Below are 25,373 nucleotides of genomic sequence, written 5' to 3' on the forward strand. Positions count from 1 at the left end.
CGTCTTCCTTGCTGTGCGTGGGCTTTCTCTAGTTGAGGCGAGCAGGAGCTACTCTTTGTTGCGGTGCACGGGCTTCTCATTGCCGTGGCTTCTCTTGTTGCGGAGCATGGGCTCTAGGTGCGCGGGCTTCAGTAGTTGTGGCTCTCGGCCTCTAGAGTGCAGGCTCAGTAGTCGTGGCACATGGGCTTAGTTGCTCCACAGCATGAGGGATCTTCCTGGACCAGGGATTGAACCCATGTCCCGTGCATTGGCAGATGGATTCTTAAGCCCTGCACCACCAGGGAAGTCCCTAGACTTCAGTTTTATAAGCATCTTTTTATGATGTCATTAGGAACTATCCAGGTTCTGGGAGGAGTGGTCATTCTTTGGATTTTTCCAATATTCTCCTGCAGAAAGTTTGGTGGATGCCAGCTCCGGGCCAGAGTTGTGGTGTCTGTAATCACTGGGTCTTCTTCCAAAATTTCAAGACTGTGGAGTTAAAAGGCCTTGAGTGAGTCCCAAAATGGGTGTGATGAAGGGACCGCACTTGATAGTAAGGCTGATTGGCCGGAGAGAACCCACTTCACAGACACAATGGTTTTTCTCTCCATCTCCATGGCAACTGCAGGGCCAGCAGCTGCCAGTAAAATCAAAGATACACTTACCCAGCTCCTCCAATATCCCATATAGTTATAAGGTTTGGGCCCCAGTGCAAGGAGGAAAGAGACAGATCAGTGTCCCAGCCTTCAGGCTGTTAGTATGTAACCTGTGCTACTTTGGCAGCCTTTAACATCGCTTAACTTACCTCATTAATTCTCTTCACTCATTAGAAGGACCATGTTCAAAAGAAGATGGGGAAGTATTTTGTGACCACATTCAGTTATATAGACCTTCTTGGATTCGTGGTTGCCTATTACATATTTCTCTGAAAAGAGCAAATAAAAGTGGTCCTGTCTCAGCCAACTCAACCCGGTGTCAAACGCTTCCTCATCCATCAGACTCTCAGCCTAAGGGTCACCTCCTCCGGAAGGCCACCCCTGATTCTCTCAGGAAGAGATCACTTCTCATCTACTTCCATCAAGCATCTACCTTGACATTTCCTTAAAGATCTTTCTCTCTACTAGCTGTAAAGCTCCAGAACAGTTTGCATCCTTTCATCACGATCTCCCCACGCCTAACACTGTGCCAGGCACAGTTTGGGTGGCAGTAAATATTTTCTAAGTGATGATGGCCCAGCAGCCCAGGGCCTTTGTCCTAAAGGATACCCACATTTTTGAGGCTCACATTTGTCCTCTGATTGAGCCCAAGAATGACAAAAAGCCAGCCCACTGTGCAAAAGTTTCGAAGATATGAGTCTTGAGTATTGAAAGGAAAATAAGAGAATCTCAGGGTTCTAAGCTGCAAGAGGAATAACTTGGCTTTCTTAGAATTAGAAAACCAATAAAAGTCACAGCTCCTTTCTGTGACTCTAAATACCCTCCTCTCTCCTCTTTTCTTCCTTCCCTCGTCCCTCCCACCTTCCTTCCTTTCTCTCACAGTCTCTCTCCCCCCTCTATCTCGCCATCTCTTTCTCGCTCTTTGTCAAGTTCTTACGCTGCTTTCACTTGGTCCAACATGGACAATATGGCAACCACCCAAGAGTCTATCTTTATGATCTTACTGTTGCAGTTTCACCACTGATCGCAATCTCAATATCTCTCAGTTCAATTGCTTGAGAGATTAAATCCAGTTGATTGCTGGCCACTTAGTAGAATTAACTGGATGACTTTAAGTCAGGTGCCCACATATTAGACATCTTATTTTTCTGCCACCCAGAATTGGCAAACCAATTCATGTTCTGTGGGACCCAGGTGGAGTTCTACCCTGAGCCACAGGGACAGAGGAAATAACGCAGGCCTAAGCAATTCAACATGACATCACTGGCCATGGAAACTGGTTCAGGGTATGCACGTAAGTCAGACTTCAGGTGAGGATTCTGAGATAAAAGATCCTCCATCTTCTGTGAGCATTACAGGAAGAGATGTTCACTCTTCCTTTAGAGAGTGTGATGTGGTGTTGTGAGGTACAGATCTTTAGCAATCTTTTTGTCACATTAGAAGGAGCCAGACTGAGCATGAAGCCAGCCCGGAAGAACCCAAACCAAGTTTTGGAGGAAAAACTCAGTTATAATGATATTATCTGACTCCTGATTCCAGTCTTGTCTGAAGCTGCCCTAGGACATTTTCAAACCTATACATCCCTTCATTGTTTAAGCCAGTTCAAGTGGGTTTTTCTGTCGCTTGCAAAAAAAAAAAGAGTCAAACTGATTTGATTTGCCGCTCACCTGCTCATTTATGGAGCTGGGCTGCAGAGAGCACATTCATGTTTCAAGTGGGAAGTGATTCTTTGAGAAGGTGATTGATCCAAACTCTATTCATCTGAGGCACCTGGACAGCTCAGAGGTATAAAGTTGGCTAAAGCATGTTGCCATTACAACTGAACTCTTAAGAAACGAGAAAATACAGAGTTCAGTTCTGATACTGAATTGCTTTATCTTCTAAGGAATTTTAATCATGTTTTTCATCACTTCTTTAATTTTTTTTCAATTTTCCTTCAAAACAGTTAACTATTCTTCTTAGAAATAGCCACAGGCTGTGTTTGAAACATCTCAAATGAGCTCCTTTTGAATTATTCATGGGAGAAAATCTCTATAGATATCCAGAAATAGGGTGCTTTTCTGTCTCCTCAGCTTAAAAACAACTGGCTGCATTTTGCTAAAAAGAAAAACTGTTTGAATTGAGACCGGATTTGAAGAACATCACCCCATTTTTCTTTCCATAGATCACATTTGCTGGAGAAAACTTGGGGGAGGGGAATAGAACTGTAACAAAACATTTGCCTCTTTCTTCTTATGTGTTTATGTATGTGTTTCTTACCTGTTAGAGATTATAAATAACTAGAAGGCAGGCAGCTGTCTACTCAACCCAGCTGAACATTTTCTAGCACGATGCCACAATATCTGGGTGAATGTCACTGGTGGTGGATGTCAGCAGAGCTCTGGACTGTGTTTACTCCTCTGCTCATTCCTTTCTCTTTCTTTACAAGGAGCGCAAATTTCCCAAGTTTGTATCCAAAGAAATGGAAAACATGTACATCGAAGAGCTGAAGTCATCCGTCAACCTGCTCATGGCTAATTTGGAGAGCATGCCAGTTTCCAAAGGCGGCGAGTTCAAGCTTCAGAAACTCAAACGCAGCCACAACGCTTCCATCATCGACATGGGTGAGGAGAGTGAAAACCAGCTCTCCAAGTCAGACGTCGTGTTATCTTTCTCCCTGGAGGTAAAAGCCCTAGACCCTTGAAAGTTTCCTGGCATCGCAGGCGGGACACGGGTGATGAGATGCATCACAATCAGCTTGTTTTCCTCCTTGCGCCCCAGGAGCAGTTATTAAAATAACAGCTTGCTAAGCATAGCTCAGCTAATCGGCAAGTAATTTCCCATCTCCCGGAGACCATACTTTTTCCTTCGGAAATGTAGTCCTAAGAACCACTTACTAAATTTAAGGTTGGATTACTTTCCCCAACTTAAAGCAGCGCTTCAGGGTTTTGTAAATAACCTTGTGCAATTTAGAAAGTTTAACATTTTGGCAACCTGTGTTACAAAAAAAGCAATCTAGCATCATTTCATGGTGGGTTGTCAGTTTTCTCTCCCATTCTCTCTCCCTCTGGCTGCCCCATTAGAGAGTGCCTTGTTGTAGTGGAGACTCTGTTAGTTTGTCTCATCCCCCCAAGAAAGAACCCATTTGGGCCAGAACTGTGGCAGAAGGCTCATCATGTCAATATTTCTCTGTAACTTTTACTCACATGTTCGTTTATCATCCATATAATCTAAGGAGTAGATCTGATCTAACTACATCAGAATTATTGAAAACTGGTTCAATATGCACATTTCCTGCACCACCCAGAACTGTTGACCCAGAGCTCTAGAGGATGAGAATATAAAATGGTGCGGTCACTTTAGAAAACAGTTTGGTGGTTTCTCAAAAAGCTAAACATAAAATTACCATGTGATCCAGCAATTCCACTCTTAGGTATCTACCCAAGAGAGATGAAAACACGTCACCACAAAGACTTGCTTGCAAATGTTTACAGCAGCATTATTCATTATAGCCCAAAATGGAAACAACCTAAATGTCTATCAGCTGGTGAAAGGGCATAATGTGGTTCATCCATATGATAGAATACTCTTCACCAATTAAAAGGAACAAGCTACTGATATATGCTTTGATTTAGATGAACCTCCAAAACATTATGCTTAGTGAAAGAAGCCAGAGGCCACATATTGTTTGATTCCATTGATATGAAATGTCCAGAAAAGGTAAATATCCAGAAACAGAAAGTAGGTTAGTGTTGCCTGGGGCAGGAGGTAGAAACGGACGTAAGGGACCTTATTGGGGGAGATAAAACTGTTCTGAAACTGATTTATGATGGTGGTTTCTACAACCTAGTAAATTTATTTATTTTTTTAAATATTTACTTGGTTGCACCAGGTCTTAGTTGCAGCAGGCGGACTCCTTAGGTGTGGCTTGCAGGCTCCCTAGTTGCAGCACGTGGGCTACTTAGTTGCAGCTCGCTAGCTCTTTAGTTGCGGCACGTGGCCTCCTTAGTTGTAGCATGCGAACTCTTAGTTGCGGCATGCATGTGGGATCTAGTTCCTTGATCAGGGATCGAACCCAGTCCCCCTGCATTGGGAGCGCGGAGTGTTCACCACTGCGCCACCAGGGAAGTCCCTAAATCACTGTATTGTACGCTTGAAATGTGTGAATTATATGATATGTAAAATATGCCTCAATAAAATTGTCAGGAATAAGAGCTCTAGGCGGAGTATAGCCCTGGAATGTGCATTTTAATGAGCTGCCCAGGTACTTCTTACACTCCAAAGTTTGAGAACCATTCGTAGCATATGAAAGCTCAACCCCAAAAGGATTTCATGATAATCCAACATTTAGGAAAACCAAGAGAATAGATCAGATTTCTATAGATTTAATTAAAATTTGTAAAGACTAAATTAATATTTGAGAACATCATTAAGGCTTGCTGTGAATTAACTGCAGGTAATTTGTTTTACTGTGCTCAGTTCAGATTGAGACAGTCACATTACAGGGTTTTCAACATGGATTTCGCAGGTGGGAGAGGCAGTATTCAATTAAATATAGAGCACTTGGTGTGTGAAAAAACCATCAGTGTAATTTCACACAAGCTTCCTTTCTTTTCTTTTTTTTAATACTGCCACCTGAGATACTGAATGCTTTTTCTTAGGTGTCTTTGGATTTGATTATTGCCAATTAAAGGTGGCAATTTATTCCCTACTGTCTCTTGTCTTCCTACTGAAAGGTAGGGGGGAAAGTGGTTTATTGATTTTCATGAAGCTTTTAAATCTGCAATTTTCTAATTCTTCGTCAGTACTCAGTATTACACAGCTGATTATCTAAAATATAGATGTGGGTGAGTCCCCAACCATACTGCCAGACGTACATGATTCAAACAGGCTGTAACTTGTAAGTACAAGTACCGAATGAAATGCTCTAGGGTTCCCAAATACTGTTTAATTAGAACACTAAATTGCACATCATACTAAACCAGCCAGCACAAAGCATTGAGTATCTATTTGTGAACGTGTTTTGGCAGACACAGTTAGGGGGGTAAAAAGAGAGAGAGAGAGGCCTGTCACAGCATCAGGGCAGACTAGGTTTGAATTTGCAGGTTGGTACAAGACATATTTTATGTAATTATAGAATTGCATGGCTAGAAGGGACAGCAGAGAATAGTTGCCTGGAGTAAAAGAACTGAGGTCCAGGATTACAAGTGACATGGCCCTGGGTGGGTGGAGTGCTCTGATGAAAAATAGTAGGTATTTGTAGAATCCTTCACCATCATTCACTCCGTGAATCCTCACAACAGTCTTTCGAGGCATTTGCAGATGTGGAAACAAAGCCTTGGAGTGGTTAAGAACCTAGCAAATGATTACACAGCTACTGAAAATGCAGATTCGGGATTTGAACTCATCTTTAAAATTCTAAAAATTGTATTCTTTCTCCAGTGCCTCTCATTTCTTTTCATTTGATGGTTTTTTCCACCCAGTGTAAAAATTTCAATTACATACATCATCTCATATGATCCTCACACAGCGACCATGGAGAGAGAGAAAAGACGCATCATTATCCCCACTATACAGATGAGGAAACTGAGGCTCAGGGTATTTGAAAGAAAAGTGCAGTGACTTCAAGGTCAAGATCTTCCCAACATCACATGAGTAGTACACTGGCTCCTGGATCAGCAGCATCAATATCCACATCATCAGGGAAATGGTTAGAAATGAAAAGTCTTACATACACACACTACTATATATAACATAGATAACCAGCAAGGACCTACTGTATAGCACAGGGAAATCTACTCAATATCCTGGGATAACCTATATGAGAAAAGAATCTGGAAAAGAATGAATATATGTATATGTACAACTGAATCACTTCGCCGTACACCTGAAACTAACACAACATTGTAAATCAACTACAACACAATTTTTTAAAAAAGAAAAAAATGAAAAGTCTTGGGCTCCATCCCAGACCTCCTTGTCAGCAACTCGGGAGGTGAAGCCCAGCCGTGTCTGGTTTAACCAGCGCTCCAGGTGATTCTGATTCACACTAAGTTTGAGAACCCCTGGGCTATTAAGCAGCAAAACTGACCTGTGAATCCTGATTCAATGCCAGCCCTATTGTACTTCCTTGCATCAAGCCCATTAAAAAAGCGTACATTTTTTGCACACCCACATCCTTCTTGTGTAACGCCATTACCTCTTTTGGAGTACAATCCAGTAATTTTTTTTTCAATATACCTTGGTCTTTAGAGATCTCTGATTGTGAGTCATTTGTTTCCGATTTTTAAATCAATGTCCCCTCCTCTTCTCTCTTCTCCCTTCTCTCTGATGAGTGGCAGCACCTACCACTAAATAAGAAAATAGCAGGTGATTGAATGGAGTTTGAGGGTAGTGGTGGGAAATGCCAGGAATTGTAAATGTTATAACTTGTTCCATCAAAACAACCAGCCTTTTCCCTCAGTCTAGACAGAGAGTATGCAACTGCAGGCTTTTTTTTTTTTTTTTTTTTTTTTTTTTTTTACCCCAACAATGTTGGCCTGCACAGAGTTTGTGTATTTTATTTCTCCCCTTTAAAATTATTGTCAAAATTTCAAAATCAGATTTCTGACTATGATTCTGATTCAGATTGCCATTTCCCAGTAAGAGAAATTGGAGTATTTGGCAACCCTGGACTGGGGTAAAACAAGGCAACAATGGGCTGCAACTGAGTAGCAGCTGCTCCCTTTAAATGGAGTGCTCCCATTTGCCACAGTCCCCACTACTCCCTGTTGTATCTCTGACTCTCATGCTAAACGCTACTTGCCCTTTATCTTAGCAGTTGTGTTATCACTTATTTTATTGTAAAAAGGAAAGTGAATTCCTTGGTCTATGTGTCCATCACGTTCTGAGTTAAAAGCTAGACGGTATATATTTTTTAAATAGTAGAGTCTATTTCTTGTGGAAATGAAAAAACATCTTCTGTGTGTGTGTGTTTTTAATTTTTATTTATTATTTATTTATTTATTTATTTTTGGCTGTGTTGGGTCTTCGTTGCTGCACGCAGGCTTTCTCTAGTTGCGGTGAGCGGGGGCTACTCTTCGTTGTGGGCGCACAGGCTTCTCCTTGCAGTGGCTTCTCTTGTTGCGGAGCACGGGCTCTAGGCGCACGGGCTTCATAGTTGCGGTACACGGGCTCAGTAGTTGTGGCTCATGGGCTCTAGAGCGCAGGCTCGGTAGTTGTGGTGCACGGGCTTAGTTGCTCCGCGGCATGTGGGATCTTCCCGGACCAGGGCTTTCACCATGTCCCCTGCATTGGCAGGCGGATTCTTAAGCCCTGTGCCACCAGGGAAGTCCCCATCCTATGTGTTTAACACAGAAAAGAGTAGCCCGTTTCATATAACCTGTCTAGCTCCTATGAGCATCTGAGTTAGTGAACTTTGTCTTTCCATCTGCAAGGCAATGAGATACGCTATGAAGAATTGTATCTTCATGCTGGACTTGTCCCAGCATGGCTGGTAGAAACCTGATAGAAATATCAGATACCTGTTGGGTTTTTTGTAACTTCTTATGTATATAGTTTCCCCCGGTGATGCTGCCCATAGACTTTGGCAATAACCTCTGCTGTGTGTGACTCTGTTTCCAGGTGGTGATCATGGAAGTCCAAGGCCTCAAATCCTTAGCTCCAAATCGCATTGTATATTGCACGATGGAGGTGGAAGGAGGAGAGAAACTGCAGACCGACCAGGCCGAGGCTTCAAAACCAACGTAAGTTATGTTTCTCCATGGTTCGTCTTCCAGAAGATTCTTCTCATTGGCACCATTTTGGCCAACTGCAGATTAAAGGTTTGGTTTCCCCAGCAGGTTATATGAGGCATACACCTTGTTTATTTTCCAAACAAAATGACTTGATTACATTTTTATTTGGCAGCCTTAATAAGGTTTCCACCTCCTTCGGAGAGGAGGACAGAAGGAAATTTAAGACACAGCCTCCTTTCTGGAGGCTCTATGTATCACCTTAGAGAGTTTAGTCACAACCTGCAGGCTTCAATAGGATGTGTAGGAGAGTTTGATAGAAATCTGTTTTCATTACATTTACCAAATAATATTTGGTTTATGGTATGTACAGTTTTCTTTCAAAATCTTTCTCTGTGCCACAGTTACGACTATATCAGCAAAGCAGTATGTTACGTTAGGCACGATCTCTTAATTTGTTAGGTCAACACATATTTGTCAAATGCTCACTGTGCCTGTGTACAGGGTGCTGTTGAACAGCGGAAAGGAAAATAGTCCCTGTTGTTGCCCTACGGAGCTTATAGTTGAGTGGGGGAGCAGAAGCATAATTGCACAAATTTATAGTTACAAATAGATATGAACGCTGAGAAAGAAAGAGTGCTTTGGGGCTTCCCTGGTGGCGCAGTGGTTGAAAGTCCGCCTGCCGATGCAGGGGACGCGGGTTCGTGCCCCGGCCCGGGAGGATCCCACGTGCCGCGGAGCAGCTGGGCCCGTGAGCCGTGGCCGCTGAGCCTGCGCGTCCGGAGCCTGCGCTCCGCAACGGGAGAGGCCGCGACAGTGAGAGGCCCGCGTACCGCAAAAGGAGATGCTAGAGGGAAGAGATATGGGAACATATGTATATGTATAACTGATTCACTTTGTTATAAAGCAGAAACTTAACACGCCATTGTAAAGCAATTATACTCCAATAAAAATGTTAAAAAAAAAAAAAAAAAGAAAGAGTGCTTTGTGAGGAGACAGCAGGGCGACCTGAACCAGTTTGTGGAGACAGAGTAGGAGTAGGCCTTCTTGAGGAGTTATAAGACGTTTGGTCTAATATTTAAAAGTTGAGCAAAGGGGTTGGGAGTAGAAAGAACATGCCAGGCAGAGTCAGCTTGTGCAAAGGCCCTATGGTCAGCAGAGACCCTGTGGCAAGGAGGCATTGAAAGAAGGCCAGTGGGGCTGGAGTTAAGAGAACGAGGTATGCCGTAAGCTGCCAGTGAGGCAGGAAGGGGCTACACCATGAAGGACCTTGCTAGGCCCCAGAGAGGAAGGATGGGCGTGTATGATTAGATATGTGCTTTGAGAAGATTACTCTGACTGCAGTGCAGAAGGCCAGAGTCGATGCAGGAGACCAGTTAGTATTCTATTGCCTTGGTTCCCAGGAGCGATGATGATGAGAGTCAGTAGACTCTCAGGCTGCAAAACTTCTTGAGAGATCACCCCTCTCTTTCCTCCCTCCCCACTGCCTCTCTCCTTTTCTTTTCTATCTCAATTAAGCCGGCCGAGGCTAATGAGCATCTTTTTTTTTTATTGTTGTTAATTCAGAAGAAAGTCATAAAAAGGATAACCCGTAACGGCAGCTCACTGCCTGTCCTCCCCCAAAGCACTAGGAGGTGTTTGGCAGAACAGGAGTACCGTACCAGGATGTTCAAACAAAAGAGTTCAAAGAAAGCACTGAATGTTTCCCCGACTAGAGAAAAATCTGAGGGCGTTGTATGCTTTCAAGTGGTTCTTTGCATGAATAGGCAAAGGCCTCAGATGCTCAGATCTGGGTGAAATTAATAAGTGTATGGAGGAGGAAATGGAAACCAAAGCAACTTGTTGCACACCATCCTTCCTCCCTTTTTGTAAGCTGAGTTTCAATCTGAAAATGAATGCAGCTTCTTTTTTTTACCATCGTTGATAAAAATCCCAGTTTTTCCCCAACTGTCACCACAGCCCGATCATAATCAGTGCTATTATGCTGCTGTGTTATTTATATGTGCCTTTGAAAAATGTGTCACGTAGGGGGAATAAAAACCTCTCTGGTGTTTACGCTAACCTTTTAAGATGTCGAGCCCAATATGGTATCATATGTTAGAGAAGGAAGGAGAAAGCTCTGATTATTCTAACAGGCTGTTGTTTCATTTAGGCTGTTTTAACTCAAAATGTCATTTAGTTTATTGGGTTTAAAGGTTTCAGTTACCAGAGTAAATGATGAGCTGATTTTCATGTGCGTATGCATGTTTAAAACAGAGTTTCAGATTAGAAATGAACATGGAATGCTTTGGTCGAACTACTTGATATGCTTATATTTCACATATACACTTACTCATATCCATCCACATGCATCATGTCCATATGAATACATCTCACGCTGAAGAAATATAATTTTTTTATTCCTCTTCAGTCAGTGAGGGGGGGTATTACCAAAACCCCACACAGGGCTTATTTGTCTGTGTTTTAATACAGTAAGAACGCAACTTTCATAACTCGCGTCAAGTCAAATCCGTCTGTAGTGGCTCTCCAAAGTGCTGTGTCGAGAAGTGTTCTGAAGCCAAGTCTGTATTCAGAGGAAAAATAATGCATGATCGACTCACACAGGAAGAGGTACACGTGCCCTGAATTTGCCATTTCTAGAGTATCTCAAAGAGATATACCCAGAGTATGAAATCTACCACAATTCATGTCTCTTCTTGTCTCTTCTTTTCTCCTTTCTAATATATACATTCTCCTTATGATCTCTACTTAGCTGCCTTCTAAAGCCAAATTTTTCTTCCACTTCTCTTGGCCGTTTTCTTTGTCATAGTTCACTGCTAATGCTTCTCTGCCTCCACTTTTGTCTCGAGAGGATGAATGAGCCTGTTTGTGCAGGTGCACCTTCCTCGTCTCATGTTTGCACATATTCTGCATCCTCTCCATCCGTTCTTTTCTTTGAAGCTTATATTTCTTCTCTCTTTCCTCCCTGCTTCTACTCACAGTTTTTCCCATTACTGATCTCTAGCTGTCGTCTCTGCTACTTGATTTTGATTATCCCAAAAAGTACCCTTTGGAGGGTCATCTTTCATGTGTCCTAATAACGCCACGTCATCATCTGACAAACTTAGCCTTTTTCCTGCCCTCTTCATCTCCTGATTCTTTGACGATTCCCGCAGCTAGCCGGTGTCCATACTTTACTGATACATTCTAAAACCAAGATTCCATTCAAGCCTGTTTTATTTACTGCTTATAAATTCTCTTGTTGCTGCTACCAAGTATTTTACCCAGTAACTGGAACTCTAATATCTCATCCTATCATGTGTCTACAAGGAATTTGGCTTTTTTTTTTTTTTCCAAGTACAGTCACAAATGCAGGAGTACACTGCATGACCCAGTTTGTCCAAGAGTGTTTTTTAGAACTCTAATATGTAGACTACTCCAAGAAAAACAAGGATGGGGAGAGCGGTATTACGGTCAAGTGAGGCTGGGAAATGCCAGACATTACATTTTTTCTGAGTTATTCACAGCGTACTTTGGCATTTTAAAGGCTCTGAGGATTTAATTACAGAAAATAAACCTTTTTACTGTTGTTTATTCATGAGTTTCCCAAACTTTTTTCAACTACCACCTATTAGCATCCATTGGAAATGCTGTTCTATATTGTTGAAACCCAGCAGTGGAGGGTCCAAGCTCTCTGTCACCTCCACTGTCAAGGTCACCTCTTCACTTATAACCAGGGCCCTGCCCCCAAGTCGTCATTTTGAATTAGGTGCATAATATAAGAAGGCTGTTTTCATGAGTGAGATGTATTTTGTGGCTGGAAAACATGGCTGTGTGTGTGTGTGTGTAGCCCCCTCTCATCCTTCATTTTACCAGTCTCTTTGCTACACATGGGTTATCTCCAAGCCGACTGTGGATCCTATCAATGCTGTTGTCCTCCTCTCCTGGGTTTTTAACGCAGGAAGCCAGAATATGGAAATCAGAATTTTTCACGAGATATATTTACTTTTAAAAATATTGCCTCCCTTTGTGAGCCACCATTGCTGCTTCTGGCAGGAAACCACTGAGGGTGCTGAGGCAGGGCAGGAGTAATTGAAACGCTGTTTTGTGGTGAGCAATCTCAGGGAGTCATGGAAATGCAGAAGGGAAATACCTTGTGGATTCAAGAACCCAGATATATTTGTCCACCTCCTATGAAATAGAACAGAGGAATTTTCTTACCATAAGACAGTGTTTTTCTTTTTTTTTCAATTTTTGTTGAAATATAGTTGATTTACAATGTTGTGTTAGTTAGTTCAGGTGTACAGCAAAGTAATTCACTTATATATATATATATATATATATATATATACTTTTTGAATATTCTCTTCCATTATAGTTTTTTTTTTACAAGATACTGAGTAGAGTTCCCTGTGCTATACAGTAGGTCCTTGTTGGTTACCTATTTTATATATAGTAGTTTGTATCTGCTAACCCCAACCTCCTAATTTATCCCTCCCTTCCCGTTTGGTAACTATAAGTTTGTTTTCTATTTCTGTGAGTCTGTTTCTGTTTAGTAAATACAATAAGTCCCCTACATACGAACAAGTTCCATTCCGGGAATGCGTTCGTAAGTCTAATTTTTTCATGAGTCCAACACAGTTAGCCAAGGTACCCAACTAACACAATCGGCTATATAGTACTGTACTGTAATAGGTTTATAATACTTTTCACACAAATAATACATAAAAACAAACATTTTAAATCTTACAGCACAGTACCTTGAAAAGTACAGTATAGTACCAGCTACATCACTGCTGCTTTTATGCTTGCTTCTGGACATGTGGGCTTGAAATAAAGATGCTGTACTACTGTACTCTATACAGTACCATACAGTAAAGTACACAAAAGCACAATAACTTGTTGAGGATGCATGCACGTGACAATCTACGCCAGAAACATGAACTGACTTACGTGACTGGACATGCAAACTCACGTTCACTTCTTTGAAAGTTCGCAACTTGAAGGTTTATATATAGGGGGCTTACTGTAGTTTCACTTCTGTCATACTTTAGATTCCACACATAAGTGATATCATGTGGTGTTTGTCTTTCTCTTTCTGACACTGTTCCCTTAGTATGATCATCTCTAGGTCTATCCACGTGGCCGCGAATGGGATTATTTCATTCTTATTTATGGCTGAGTAATATTCCATTGTGTATATATACCATTTCTTCTTTATCCATTTGTCTGTTGATGGACACTTAGGTTGCTTCCATGTCTTGGCTATTGTAAACAGTGCTGCTATGAACATTGGGGTTCATGTATCTTTTTGAATTAGAGTTTTCTCCAGGTATATGCCCTGGGGTGGGATTGCTGGATCATATGGTAGTTCTGTTTTTAGTTTCTTAAGGAAACTCCATACTGTTCTCCGTAGTGGTTGTACCACTTATGTTCCCACCAACAGTGTAGGAGTGTTCCCTTTTCTCCACACCTTCTCCAGCATTTATTACTTGTAGACTTTTAAAATATATATATTTATTATTTAATTAATTAATTTATTTATTTTGGTTGTGCCAGGTCAGTAGCAGCTCGCAGGCTCCTTAGTTGTGGCATGCAAACTTTTGGTTGTGGCTTGCATGTAGGATCTAGTTCCCTGACCAGTGATCAAACCCAGGGCCCCTGCGTTGGGAGCACGAGTCATAACCACTGTGCAACCGGGGAAGTCCCTACTTGTAGACTTTTTTGATGATGGCCATTCTGACTGGTGTGAGGTGATACCTCACTGTGGTTTTGATTTGCATTTCTCTAATAACTAGCAATGTAGAGCATCTTTTCATGTTCTTTTTAGCCATCTGTATGTTTTATTTGGAGAAAGTGAATTAATTTAAACTAAAAAAAATATTAAGTAAAAAATAGCACAGGTGGTACCTAGATATTATAAACTATCATGAAACTATCTTGTTTGGTATGTGGAAATGGCATAGATTGGGAAAACGATATGCAAATTACTTTAATTTGGGAGAAATGATGTAAGGAAACCTGATACATTCCCTGAGTACAAGATATACTCCCAAATGACTGTCTTTCTCAGCGTTTTCTTACAGTGCATGTTACCCTCCAATGAAAGCATGTCCTGAGGACTAAATACAAGAGAAATTTAAGTGATTTTGCTGAAAAGAAAGGCAGTTTGAGTTAGCAGCCCAATATTGTGCTAACTTCTCTGAAATTATATTCTTCTGAGTTGAAACCAAGGGTGCCACTTGGTATTTGATTATTTAACAAATTTATTATTCCCTGACAAACCATGGGCTTTATGATACATAGATTTCATTACTGTCAAGAATTTGAAAATACAATCAAATCATTTCCTGCCATTTTCCAAGAGAATAAGAAAATAAAATACCCTAACAGGTAAATCTTGCTATAGCCCTAGCATCTTCTAATGGCATCTTATCTGATGAGAACATATTTTTTTAAAAAAAGAATAAAACACAATGACTTGCTATAACATTTTTCTTCTGTGAAATATATTATTTGTCCTAATGGCACAATTCAGAGTGGGTTGGGCTTATTATGCCCAAATTATTCATAGAAATACAGTTCCATTAAATCGTCCCACATTAAGTCAGTTACAAAGTTAGAAAAGGAAGTCATACCCTCCAATTTCTTTCCTCATGTATCATCTTCTTGATGGTACTTCCTTCCTCGATTTAGCTAAAAATGTTTTCTGTGTACTTGGAATGGTTTAAATGGAAACAGTACATTTCCTGAATGGCCCCTTTGAAATTTAGGTATAAGGGAATGATGTGAAGGGTAGGCACTTACATTTCCTCAACAAGTGTACATGGGGTGCTCTACCTGTGACCAACTAGTACTGGGGCTACAGCCATGAATAACACCTCAAGCCTTGGCCTCATGGAGCATACATTCTAGTAAAGGACACAGGCAACAAACAAGAAACAAATATACAAGATAATAACAGAATGTAATTTGGTTCCATGAGAAATGAACAGGCTGCTACAGTACAAAAGTAATGGGAACGTATGTTACTCAAGTGGCTGGGGAAGCTCACTCAGAGTAGGTAATGTGTGACTTGATACCTGAAGGATGAGAAAGATCCAGCCATGAGAAGAGCTGGAAAAGCATTCCTGGCATAGGGAACAGCATGTGCAAAGGCTTTGAGGGAGGAAGGGGCTGGATGTGTTCCTGGACTGAAAATAGAGCAATGGGAACACAGATTAGTCAGAGAGGGGGAATGTGCTACAGGAAGAGTCAAAAGGTCAAGGCAGGATCAGACAACGCAGGGCCTTCTAGGCACATGAAGGGTCTTCATTCTAAGACCATGGAGAAACCATTGGAAGATTTTAAGCCAGGGAGGGTATGATTGGATTTCCATCTTGAAACCTGAAGCCTCTTCACGGCCCAGAGTAAACTTGAAAAGACAGGTGTATTAGTCAGCAAATATGGAGCACATACTGTTTGCCAGGCATTAGTGTAAATTGGGGGATAATACAGACATGGCCCTCAATGTTGTAGAGCCTGGAGAAAAGCTAGCTGGAAACATCTGAGTGCCTGGGCACAGAGTGATCAGTTCTTCGGGAGCCACTATAGCTGCTGAGAACTGCAAAGCCACCAGATGGAAAAAAAGAGGGAGGCCTCCTGAGATTCAGCTTTTTTTTTTTTTTTTTGGTACGCGGGCCTCTCACTGTTGTGACCTCTCCCGTTGCGGAGCACAGGCTCCGGACACGCAGGCTCAGCGGCCATGGCTCACGGGCCCAGCCGCTCCGCGGCACACGGGGGCCTCCCGGACCGGGGCACGAACCCACGTCCCCTGCATCGGCAGGCGGACTCTCAACCACTGCGCCACCAGGGAAGGCCTCAGCTTCTTTCTTGTCTACCTTTCTTGAAACTCCAGCTCAAGGTCACAGTCCAGAAGACATTTATGTAACACTGAGTGAAAGCTTGGATACCATTTCTCTCGTTTTTCCTTTCTGAGGAAAAGGCTTAGCTTCATTCAAAGTTAATTAAATCTTAAATGGTAAAGGCCAACGTTGACCCAGAAATTCAATTTTGCTAGGTTCCCTGAAGACGTGTGAGTTGGGAGGAAGCACAATTCTAATCACAGTTTGGGATGCTCAGAGACCAGAAAGTGTCGTCCGAAAGCCACAACTTGTGTTGAAAGCCAGTTTGTGTTTGCTTGTGAGCTGGAAGGTGAAAGTAGACTGGCTGCTAAAACAACAATCAGCAGGGTAGCCGGTAGAAAGCTAGAGAACAAACCTTGGAGAAGGTGCTCCAAGTGCTGCATCCTCAGTTAGCCACCCTCTCTTATGTAGGTCACCAAGCTTTCTGGCTTTACTGTGTCCTGGTAAGTGGTATCCAAGGCTCCTTCTCAAGAGTTTTATAGTTTTTTTTTTTTTCTTTAGCTAGCTAATCCTGAGAAGAGCCATAATGGTAGAACTTAATGCAGAATTTTCCGGAATTGCAAGTAACAGCGAGTTGGTGAAATTTCTAGAGTTGGTAGGAGTTTCAGAAGTGGATAATCGAGTGGTGACTAGAGTTTGGCAGTTAGACAGTGATGCTCCATCCAGTTGTGAGACATCCATGAAAGTTCTGATTTCACGAGGAGTCCAACATTGGGTGGGTATGAAACAAGGATGTATCTTTTTTTTGGGGGGGGGGGGGGCGCCTCTCACTGTTGTGGCCTCTCCCGTTGCGGAGCACAGGCTCCGGACGCGCAGGCTCAGCGGCCATGGCTCCCGGGCCCATCCGCTTCGCGGCATGTGGGATCTTCCCGGACCGGGGCACGAACCCGTGTGCCCTGCATCGGCAGGCGGACTCTCAACCACTGTGCCACCAGGGAAGCCCAAGGATGTATCTTTTAATAGCCCTCTAAGGGCTAAGTGACAGTAGGTTCATTTCCTGTCTAGTTCAGCTCCTTGAGTACCTTGTCTGAGCTTACTTGCCAATTACATCCGATGATGACATGAACTGAGAACTGGACTGATTGCCCAATCACTGTTCAGTGGAAATACAATTCAATACATGTCTCCGCAAGTGTGAAAAACTGCTGTAGTTGTTATTTAGTGATCAGGAAAAATATAGGATGGAATGTCATACCGTCACTTACCTGTAGGAATAAGATACAGCCCAGAAACTCTAAATTCTCACTAATAAAACAAGAGAGGCTTGGTTTAGATTCACTGGAGCATAGAAGCAGTACAGTGTTGTGGTCAAGAACACAGGATGGGAAGGCAAAGTACTGGGTCTGAATCTCAGCTCTGTGACCTTGGGCAGGTCACCTAACTCTTTGTGCCTCATTTTCCACATTCTTGAGAAAATTAAATGAATTAACATATGTAAAACACTTAAAACAGTGCCTGTCACATAGTAATCCTGCTGGCTGTTATTATCATGGCTTCATTCTTGTTGAGAGGGAGAAGGGAGGAGGGAGACGTGCAAAAAAAAAGTGATCTGAGTGTGGCATGGACATATATACACTACCAAACGTAAAATAGATAGCTAGTGGGAAGCAGCCGCATAGCACAGGGAGATCAGCTCGGTGCTTTGTGACCACCTAGAGGGGTGGGATAGGGAGGGTGGGAGGGAGACGCAAGAGGGAGGAGATATGGGGATATAGGTATACGTATAGCTGATTCACTTTCTTATACAGCAGAAACTAACACACCATTGTGAAGCAATTATATGCCAATAAAGATGTTAAAACAAAAAGTGATCTGAGTCTAAAATAGTAATCACTAATATTGATCCAACACTTTCTATGGGCCAGGTACTGTACTAAGTACTTCATAGTCAGTGTCTTATTTAATGCCCTACTGAAATTATAATGCAGGTACTATTGCTATTCCATTTTACTGACGGAACTACTGAGATTCAGAGAGGTTAAGTGACTTGGTCAAAGTTGCACAGATAATTCATAGCTAAGCCAGAAGCCAAACCCAAAGGCTGTAATTTTTGCTCATTCTGCTCCCCTGCCTTTCTGAAGGAAATCACTTCCCTAGAAGAAAGTCTTTTAATTAGCATTAACTACTCAGCAAAACTATCTAAGAGGGCTCATTTCCTTTCCATAAACTCAGTTATTTTGTGGGTTAAATCACTGCCCCTATTTAAATGGTGATGAATGTGCTGGCGCACAGGTGTTCCACGTCAGTGCAGACGCTCAGATCAGCAGGTGGAATTCAGCCCAGAGGCAGCTGCACTGCGAGGTGCTATGTGTACAAGTCTGCAAAGATGAGCCAGAGGTGCTTACAGAATTCCAGGAGAGCCACTAATGATCATCATCCTTCCTCGGGGAAATCATTCTCAATAACAATTGCTCCTACCATTTATTCAAATATCTTAGGCACCAGGCACTGAGCCACCTGGTACCAAATGGTAGAGCTGCCCAGAACTGGGTGTGAATCCCAGCTCTACCACTTACCCACTGGGTCACCTTGGGCAAGTGGATGCTCCTCACTGAGCTTCAGTTTCTTCCAGTTTGAAATGGAGGCAGTAATACATCCTACCCCATGGGGCTGGTGTTGAAAGACAGTATGACCCAAGCTAAGGACTGAGTACAATGGATGGCATTTCTTGAGAAATATTGCTAATAGCCAAAAACCCATTGTAATATCACTGAATCCCACCTGGTAGTGTTAAGAAATACTCACTTTCCCCTCATTACATATAAAAAAAAAAAGAAGCTCAGAAAAGTTAGGAAGGCTGCCCTGAAGTCCTCTAACTCCCAAAACCCAGGTTATAGGATTCTAAGCACACGGAAAGCAAAAAGCCAAGTCAGCCAAAGGAGAAAGGGCACTCTTACCAAAATGCTTTCCAGAGCAAGAGGACAGATCCACAGCACAGGCTGCCATCAGTTTAATGACACAAGACCTGGTTCCCAGGAGAAAGAGGAATGGAAAAGGGCAGTGGTCTCCTTGAGTCCTCATCCAGACTCACAACACACCTGAGCGTCTCGCCTCCTACCTCTTGGATCTCCACAAGCACATTCTTCCAGCTTCTTTCTGGATGAGAGCCTTTGTTTAAAAGAGGTCAGGTGCCTCTGAGATCATACTTTCGACATATTCCTAAGTGTCTTATTTGTTTTACGGCAAAACCCCCTGTGCTGTGATATATCGATCACCTCACTGCAGGGGTGCCGAGGGGTATGGGGCCTCCAAGGATGACAGTTGCTCTTCTTGGCATGATGCCAGTCATCAGGGTGTTTGGAAGCCTCTGAGTCTCTAGTGCTTTAGTTCTGGAATCCCTGAAAGTTCCCTGGGTTCATGGGTAAGGACTTAAAAGCGGTCACCCCAGCCCATAGCTTCTGGTTAACAGGATTTGGGGTGGAACTGCTATTTCAGAAAGCCTTCAGTAGATGGAATCTGGTTGGAAACATTGTAGTGATTATATGGAAAATAAGGCTCAGCACAGGCATCAGAGCAAAAGCTTTGGGCGAGACAATTCTAGCGTGGATTCCAGTTGTGCCGCTGACATTGTTGCAGTGGGTAAGTTACTAAATCCGTCTGAGCCTCAGTTTCTTCATCTGTAAAATGAGGCTAACGATACTTACAAGCTTGTTGATGAGATATCTATTTAATAGTATATGCAGAGCACTTGACACAAATCTAAGAACTATTATTTTTATCTTTATAATTGTTGTTGCCATCGGTGGAGCCAGGATGGAAAGGAAAATGGCACAGGCCATCAGAGTCAGGTGGTGTGAACAAAAGAAGCTTAAGATACTTTTTCTCTCAATTAGACGTCGGTTTTGGGGGGGGTTTAAAAAATTTATTTATTTAATTTATCTTTTTTGGCTGCGTTGGGTCTTCGTTGCTGCGCACAGGCTTTCTCTAGTTGCCGTGAGTGGGGGCTACTCTTTGTTGCGGTGCGCGGGCTTCTCATTGCGGTGGCTTCTCGTTGCAGGCTCTAGGCACACAGGCTTCAGTAGTTGTGGTTTGTGGGCTCTAGAGCGCAGGCTCAGTAGTTGGGGCATGCGGGCTCAGTAGTTGTGGCTCACGGACTCCAGAGCACAGGCTCAGTAGTTGTGGCTCACAGGCTTAGTTGCTCCGCGGCATGTGGGATCTTCCCGGACCAGAGCTCGAACCCGTGTTCCCTGTGTTGGCAGGCGGATTCTTAACCACCGCGCCACCAGGGAAGCCCCTTAGATGTCGTTTTGAAGTTTCCCTTGGAATGTGTGCATTTATTTTGTTGGGGAGGGGGAAATCCCCCCCCCACACCCCTCTGGAGTTCTTTCGGCTGGTCTAATAATTAAATTGACACTAGACAGGTTAACGGGGGAAAAAATTAAATTCGTACGCATAGGAGGTCTCATAAAAATAAGACCCACAAAGTGACCAAACTAGGCTATTTATATATCATTTATAGACAAACAAATAACTATTTGTGAAGATTTAACAAAGGGGTTTTTGCTTGGGATAGGAAGCTAATGAGGAAGTAACAAAGTTTGTTTATACAGTTTTCTTAGCCTTGAATCCCCTAGCTCTGGTGATAAGGATGCTTTCTATCCTCCTGGTGCAGCGAAGATACTTTCACGTAGGAGATTTATATCCTGCTGTCGGGGGGAAAGAGGGAGGTCAGCGTGGGTTTTTTTTTTTTTTTTTTTTTTAAATTATTTCCCCCTACTGGCTGTTTTCCAAGTATCTCTAATTCAGAATAATCAGTACTGGATGTGGCATATTTGGGGGCAGCCTGCTGTGAGCCCCAGCAATATGTAGATTCCTTACTCATACCTGGAAAAATCTATATATCAGGCTAGTTTTCATATAATGCCTTACGTATAATACATGGTCAATAGGTCTTGATTGACTCAGATCTAAGCCTTAATGCGAATGGTGAAGGACTCCGGTCAAAGCTAAAAAGTGGGTCCTAGAGGATGGGCTTGGAAACCTCTTTAGAGTACTCATGGCCATAATGACAATTGTGGCAGAGATTTCTCCGCTCAGAGGAGTGCTCAATATCCAAAAGAATAGAATTGGCTACAAAATATCCAAAAGAACAGAACAAAGTCTGAAAAATAAAGTGAACCCATTTTGTGAGTTCTTCCTGACACCAAACCACTGTTTTCAAGTAATGAACAAAATACACACCAGCTACATTACACACACAACCTGCAAGGACTCACTAGGGACATCACAAGTTAAACTAAAGCTATGGAAATTTGGGGATATCTTGACATTTAGCAAATAGGCTGCCATGCAATCTAAGGAAGGCAGGGTTCTGCAGTGCTGGATTTTTTTTTTTCTTTGTCGATTTAGTAGAGAGAGAGATGGAATACAGAGACCCCTTGTCTACTGTTGCTTCACATATCAACTAGCACAATAGAGCTGCGGTATCAATATTTGAGGACTATCAGGAAAGAGGAATTAGAGGCAGGAATCTCAGTGTCTAAAGTCCCAGTTCTGCCCTGCCATGTATTGTCACCTGATTTTTCTCCCTGCCACGTCAGATCACACAAACTATCTACTCCAACAGAATAGGTGATTTTCTGTTGAACCAAATGTATCAAGATTAGAGACCCGGAAAATGCTTCTCTCTCATTCTCACTTTCCTACTTTAGAGAGACCCCAAACAAAACAAATTTCAAAACCAGCCTGGTCTCTGAGAATGGCAGCCTCTGGAATAACTCATTATGTTCTTTTGGTCATTTGTGATCAGCATTCATCCTGTGGGCCTGCTCCTTGATGATCACAGTACTTGCCAGTTGGGGGGAATCAGATCACAGGGAGAGGAACACAGATACCATTCACCATACTCCTTTGTTCATTCCTTAGGTCCTTCCGTCCTTTATCTCATTTATGTGACTGGCTTCTATACGCTATACCCTGTGCAAGGTGCTGGGGATACAGCAGTGAACAAAAGAAGCAAAAATCCCACCACTATGGCACCCAGAGTCTAATGGGACAAACAGTAGACAAGGCCATTGTAAATCATTGGATAGAGCTGCATCAAAGTCTGGCTTTGGCCTTGCTGTTTAGTCAAAATGTATGTAGCTTTGCTTCAACTTTGCCGTTGGAAGGCCTAATAGTCAAATGATATTTCAGTCATTTCTAGCTTCTCTGCACTTGTGCATGGTCAGTTATCACGTAATCACATAGCTAATCGTCGTAGCCAATCAGTGTGATAATATACGTAATACAAGCAAGGTATATCATTCTGCTTCAATATCTGAATATTCATTTTGAAATATAAGTGAGCATTCCAAATGCATATTAAAGTGGAAATCTTTATTTGTGCTTTATATGTTGAAATTCTGTCGGTCAGTGGCTATATATATATACACACACCCACACACATTACCAAAATGTCGACATAAGTAATAATTAACCATTAAAACCTTATTTTATATGAAAACACAATTAAAATTCTCAGTTAAGTAGATGAATATTAAAAGAATATAATTTGATACCTTTAGGATGAGTATCACATCCCATTTGAGCCAAGAGATCTTTGTAAACTTTAAATAATAGTACAAGGCAGAAAAAAAAGATTAGGCTATATCATAATTGTAATCTTTGGATAGGCCCATTTGCTGTTCTAGCATTCATCACCTTATACAAAGTAAGATAAAGCTTACGTTAATCTGTTGCTATCTGGAAGGAAGGAACGCTTAATAATTTGCTCTCACTGTCGCTATTTCCCCACACTGTCAGAGCTGGCCCCCAAATATTCCACCTCTGCACCGAGTTCAAGGCGAAGTTAACATCTCTTTGGCGTCCATCTTTAAATGTGCCATATAGTGGCACTGAGGAGAAGTGTTTAGTCGATAGTGCTAAGAAATTATTGTTCCTATACCACAATAACAGAAGTTTGAATTTTGACTATTAAAATTGTAATAATAGAATTATAATAATAACTAAATTGTTTTTGCAGATTTAAAATACTGCTCTCCTGAATTTTATTCTTCTCAAATATAGGATCATATTTTTAGATAAATGATTAAATCCGTTAACATCTCTTTATTTTTTAATTAAATTTATTGGAGTATAGTTGATTTACATTGTTGTTTTAGTTTCTGCTGTACAGTAAAGTGAATTAGTTATATATATACATATATCCACTCTTTTTTAGATTCTTTTCCCATGTAGGTCATTACAGAGTATTGAGTAGATTTCCCTGTGCTATACAGTAGATTCTCATTAGTTTTCTATTTTATAAATAGTAGTGTGTATGTGTCAATCCGAATCTCCCAATTTATCCCTCCCCCCCACCTTTCCCCCTTGGTAAGCATAAGTTTGTTTTCTGTATCTGTGACTCTATTTCTGTTTGGTAAATAAGTTCATTTGTACCATTTTTTTTAGATTCCACATGTAAGCGATATCATATATTTGTCTTTCTCTGTCTGACTTACTTCACTCAGTATGACAGTCTCTAGGTCCACCCATGTTGCTGCAGATAGCATTATTTTGTTCTTTTTTATGGCTGAGTAATAGTCCATTGTATGTATATACCATGTTTTCTTTCTCAGTTCATCCATTGATGGACATTTAGGTTGCTTCCATGTCCTAGCTGTTGTAAATAGTGCTGCAGTGAACATTGGGGTGCATGCATCTTTTTGAATTATGGTTTTTCTCTGGATATATGCTCAGGAGTGGGATTGCTGGTCATATGGTAGCTCTATTTTTTTTTTTTTTTTTTTTGCGGTACGCAGGCCTCTCACTGTTGTGGCCTCTCCCACTGTGGAGCACAGGCTCCGGACGCGCAGGCTCAGTGGCCACGGCTCATGGGCCCAGCCGCTCCACGGCATGTGGGACCTTCCCGGACCGGGGCATGAACCCCCGCGTCCCCTGCATCGGCAGGCGGACTCTCAACCGCTGCGCCACCGGGGAAGCCCGGTAGCTCTATTTTTATAATTCCTTTGATTCTTGTGTTCTCAGGAGCTTATTTTGTGATATCAATACTCAGCTGTGGCCAAATATTTATTTGTAACACTCAGTCCATTTAGCGTTCAGCCAAGATGTGGGTTCAGGGCCCCTCCAGCTCTGCTGTGAAGGAAAGATGCAGAGGGATTCGGTGGAGGCTAACCAAATTGGGAAGAAGCAGCTGTTTTAATTGGGTTGGTCAGAAAGTGTCCCCAGGAGGTGACAGTTGAACAAGAAGGAGCCAGTCAGACCAAGAGCATGCTGGGCAGAGGGAATGGAGGCTTCAGGGACCCTAAGAAGGAAAGTGGCATGTTCGAAGGGCAGATAAAAAGCCAGAGGAGCTGGAGCAGAATGAGGGGGAAGGGCAGGATAGAAGTGGGTCAGCCAAAGGCTGATGCCACAGGGTCTGGAGGCCGAGGTAAGAAGTTTGGATTTTAAGCCTGAAAGTAACCTGATGGTATTTATGTATTTAAAAGATTCTTCTGGCTGCTGTGTGAGAATAACTTCATGGGCCATCATGGAAACAGGGCTACCAGCTGGGATGCTGTTGCAGTCATGTAGTTGATGATGGAAGCTGGTGGTGGCCCAGGAACAGGAGTGAAAGGAACTGGTTCAAGAAGATGTGGCATATATATACAATGGAATATTATTCAGCCATTAAAAAAGAATGAAACATTGCCATTTGCAGCATTGTGGTTGGACCTAGAGATTATCATGCTTAGTGAAATAAGTCAGACAGAGAAAGACAAATACCGTATGATATCACTTCTATGTGGAATCTAAAAACAATAATACAAATGAATCTATATACAAAGCAGACTCAGAGACATAGAAAACAAATTTATGGTTACCAAAAGGGAGGGCGGGGTGGGGAATTAACAGTATAGGATTAACAAACTACCATACGTAAAATAGATAAGCAACAGGATTTACTGCATAGCACAGGGAATAATATTCAATATCTTGTAAAAACCTATGATAGAATATAATGTGAAAAACAAAAAAAACCCTGGGGCTTCCCTGGTGGCGCAGTTGTTGAGAGTCCACCTGCCGATGCAGGGGACACGGGTTCGTGCACCGGTCCTGGAAGATCCCACATGCCGCGGAGCGGCTGGGCCCGTGAGCCATGGCCGCTGAGCCTGCGCGTCCGGAGCCCGTGCTCCGCAACGGGAGAGGCCGCAACAGTGAGA

The 25,373-nt window shown here is 42.3% G+C and overlaps 1 protein-coding gene across 6 annotated transcripts in view; it reads left to right on the top strand.

The window, feature by feature from the left end:
- CADPS (calcium dependent secretion activator) overlaps window positions 1–25,373 on the top strand; it is a 475,342-nt gene that overhangs the window by 219,283 nt on the left and 230,686 nt on the right. For all 6 annotated transcript variants that reach the window (XM_007454769.1, XM_007454764.1, XM_007454767.1 and 3 more), the window contains 2 exons: window positions 3,064–3,297; window positions 8,238–8,359. In XM_007454769.1, coding sequence (XP_007454831.1) covers window positions 3,064–3,297; window positions 8,238–8,359 — 356 coding nt within the window. The remainder of the gene's footprint in view (window positions 1–3,063; window positions 3,298–8,237; window positions 8,360–25,373) is intronic.

Source organism: Lipotes vexillifer, unplaced genomic scaffold (genome assembly GCF_000442215.2).
Source record: "Lipotes vexillifer unplaced genomic scaffold, Lipotes_vexillifer_v1.1 scaffold8, whole genome shotgun sequence".
Taxonomy (NCBI): Eukaryota; Metazoa; Chordata; class Mammalia; order Artiodactyla; family Lipotidae; genus Lipotes; species Lipotes vexillifer.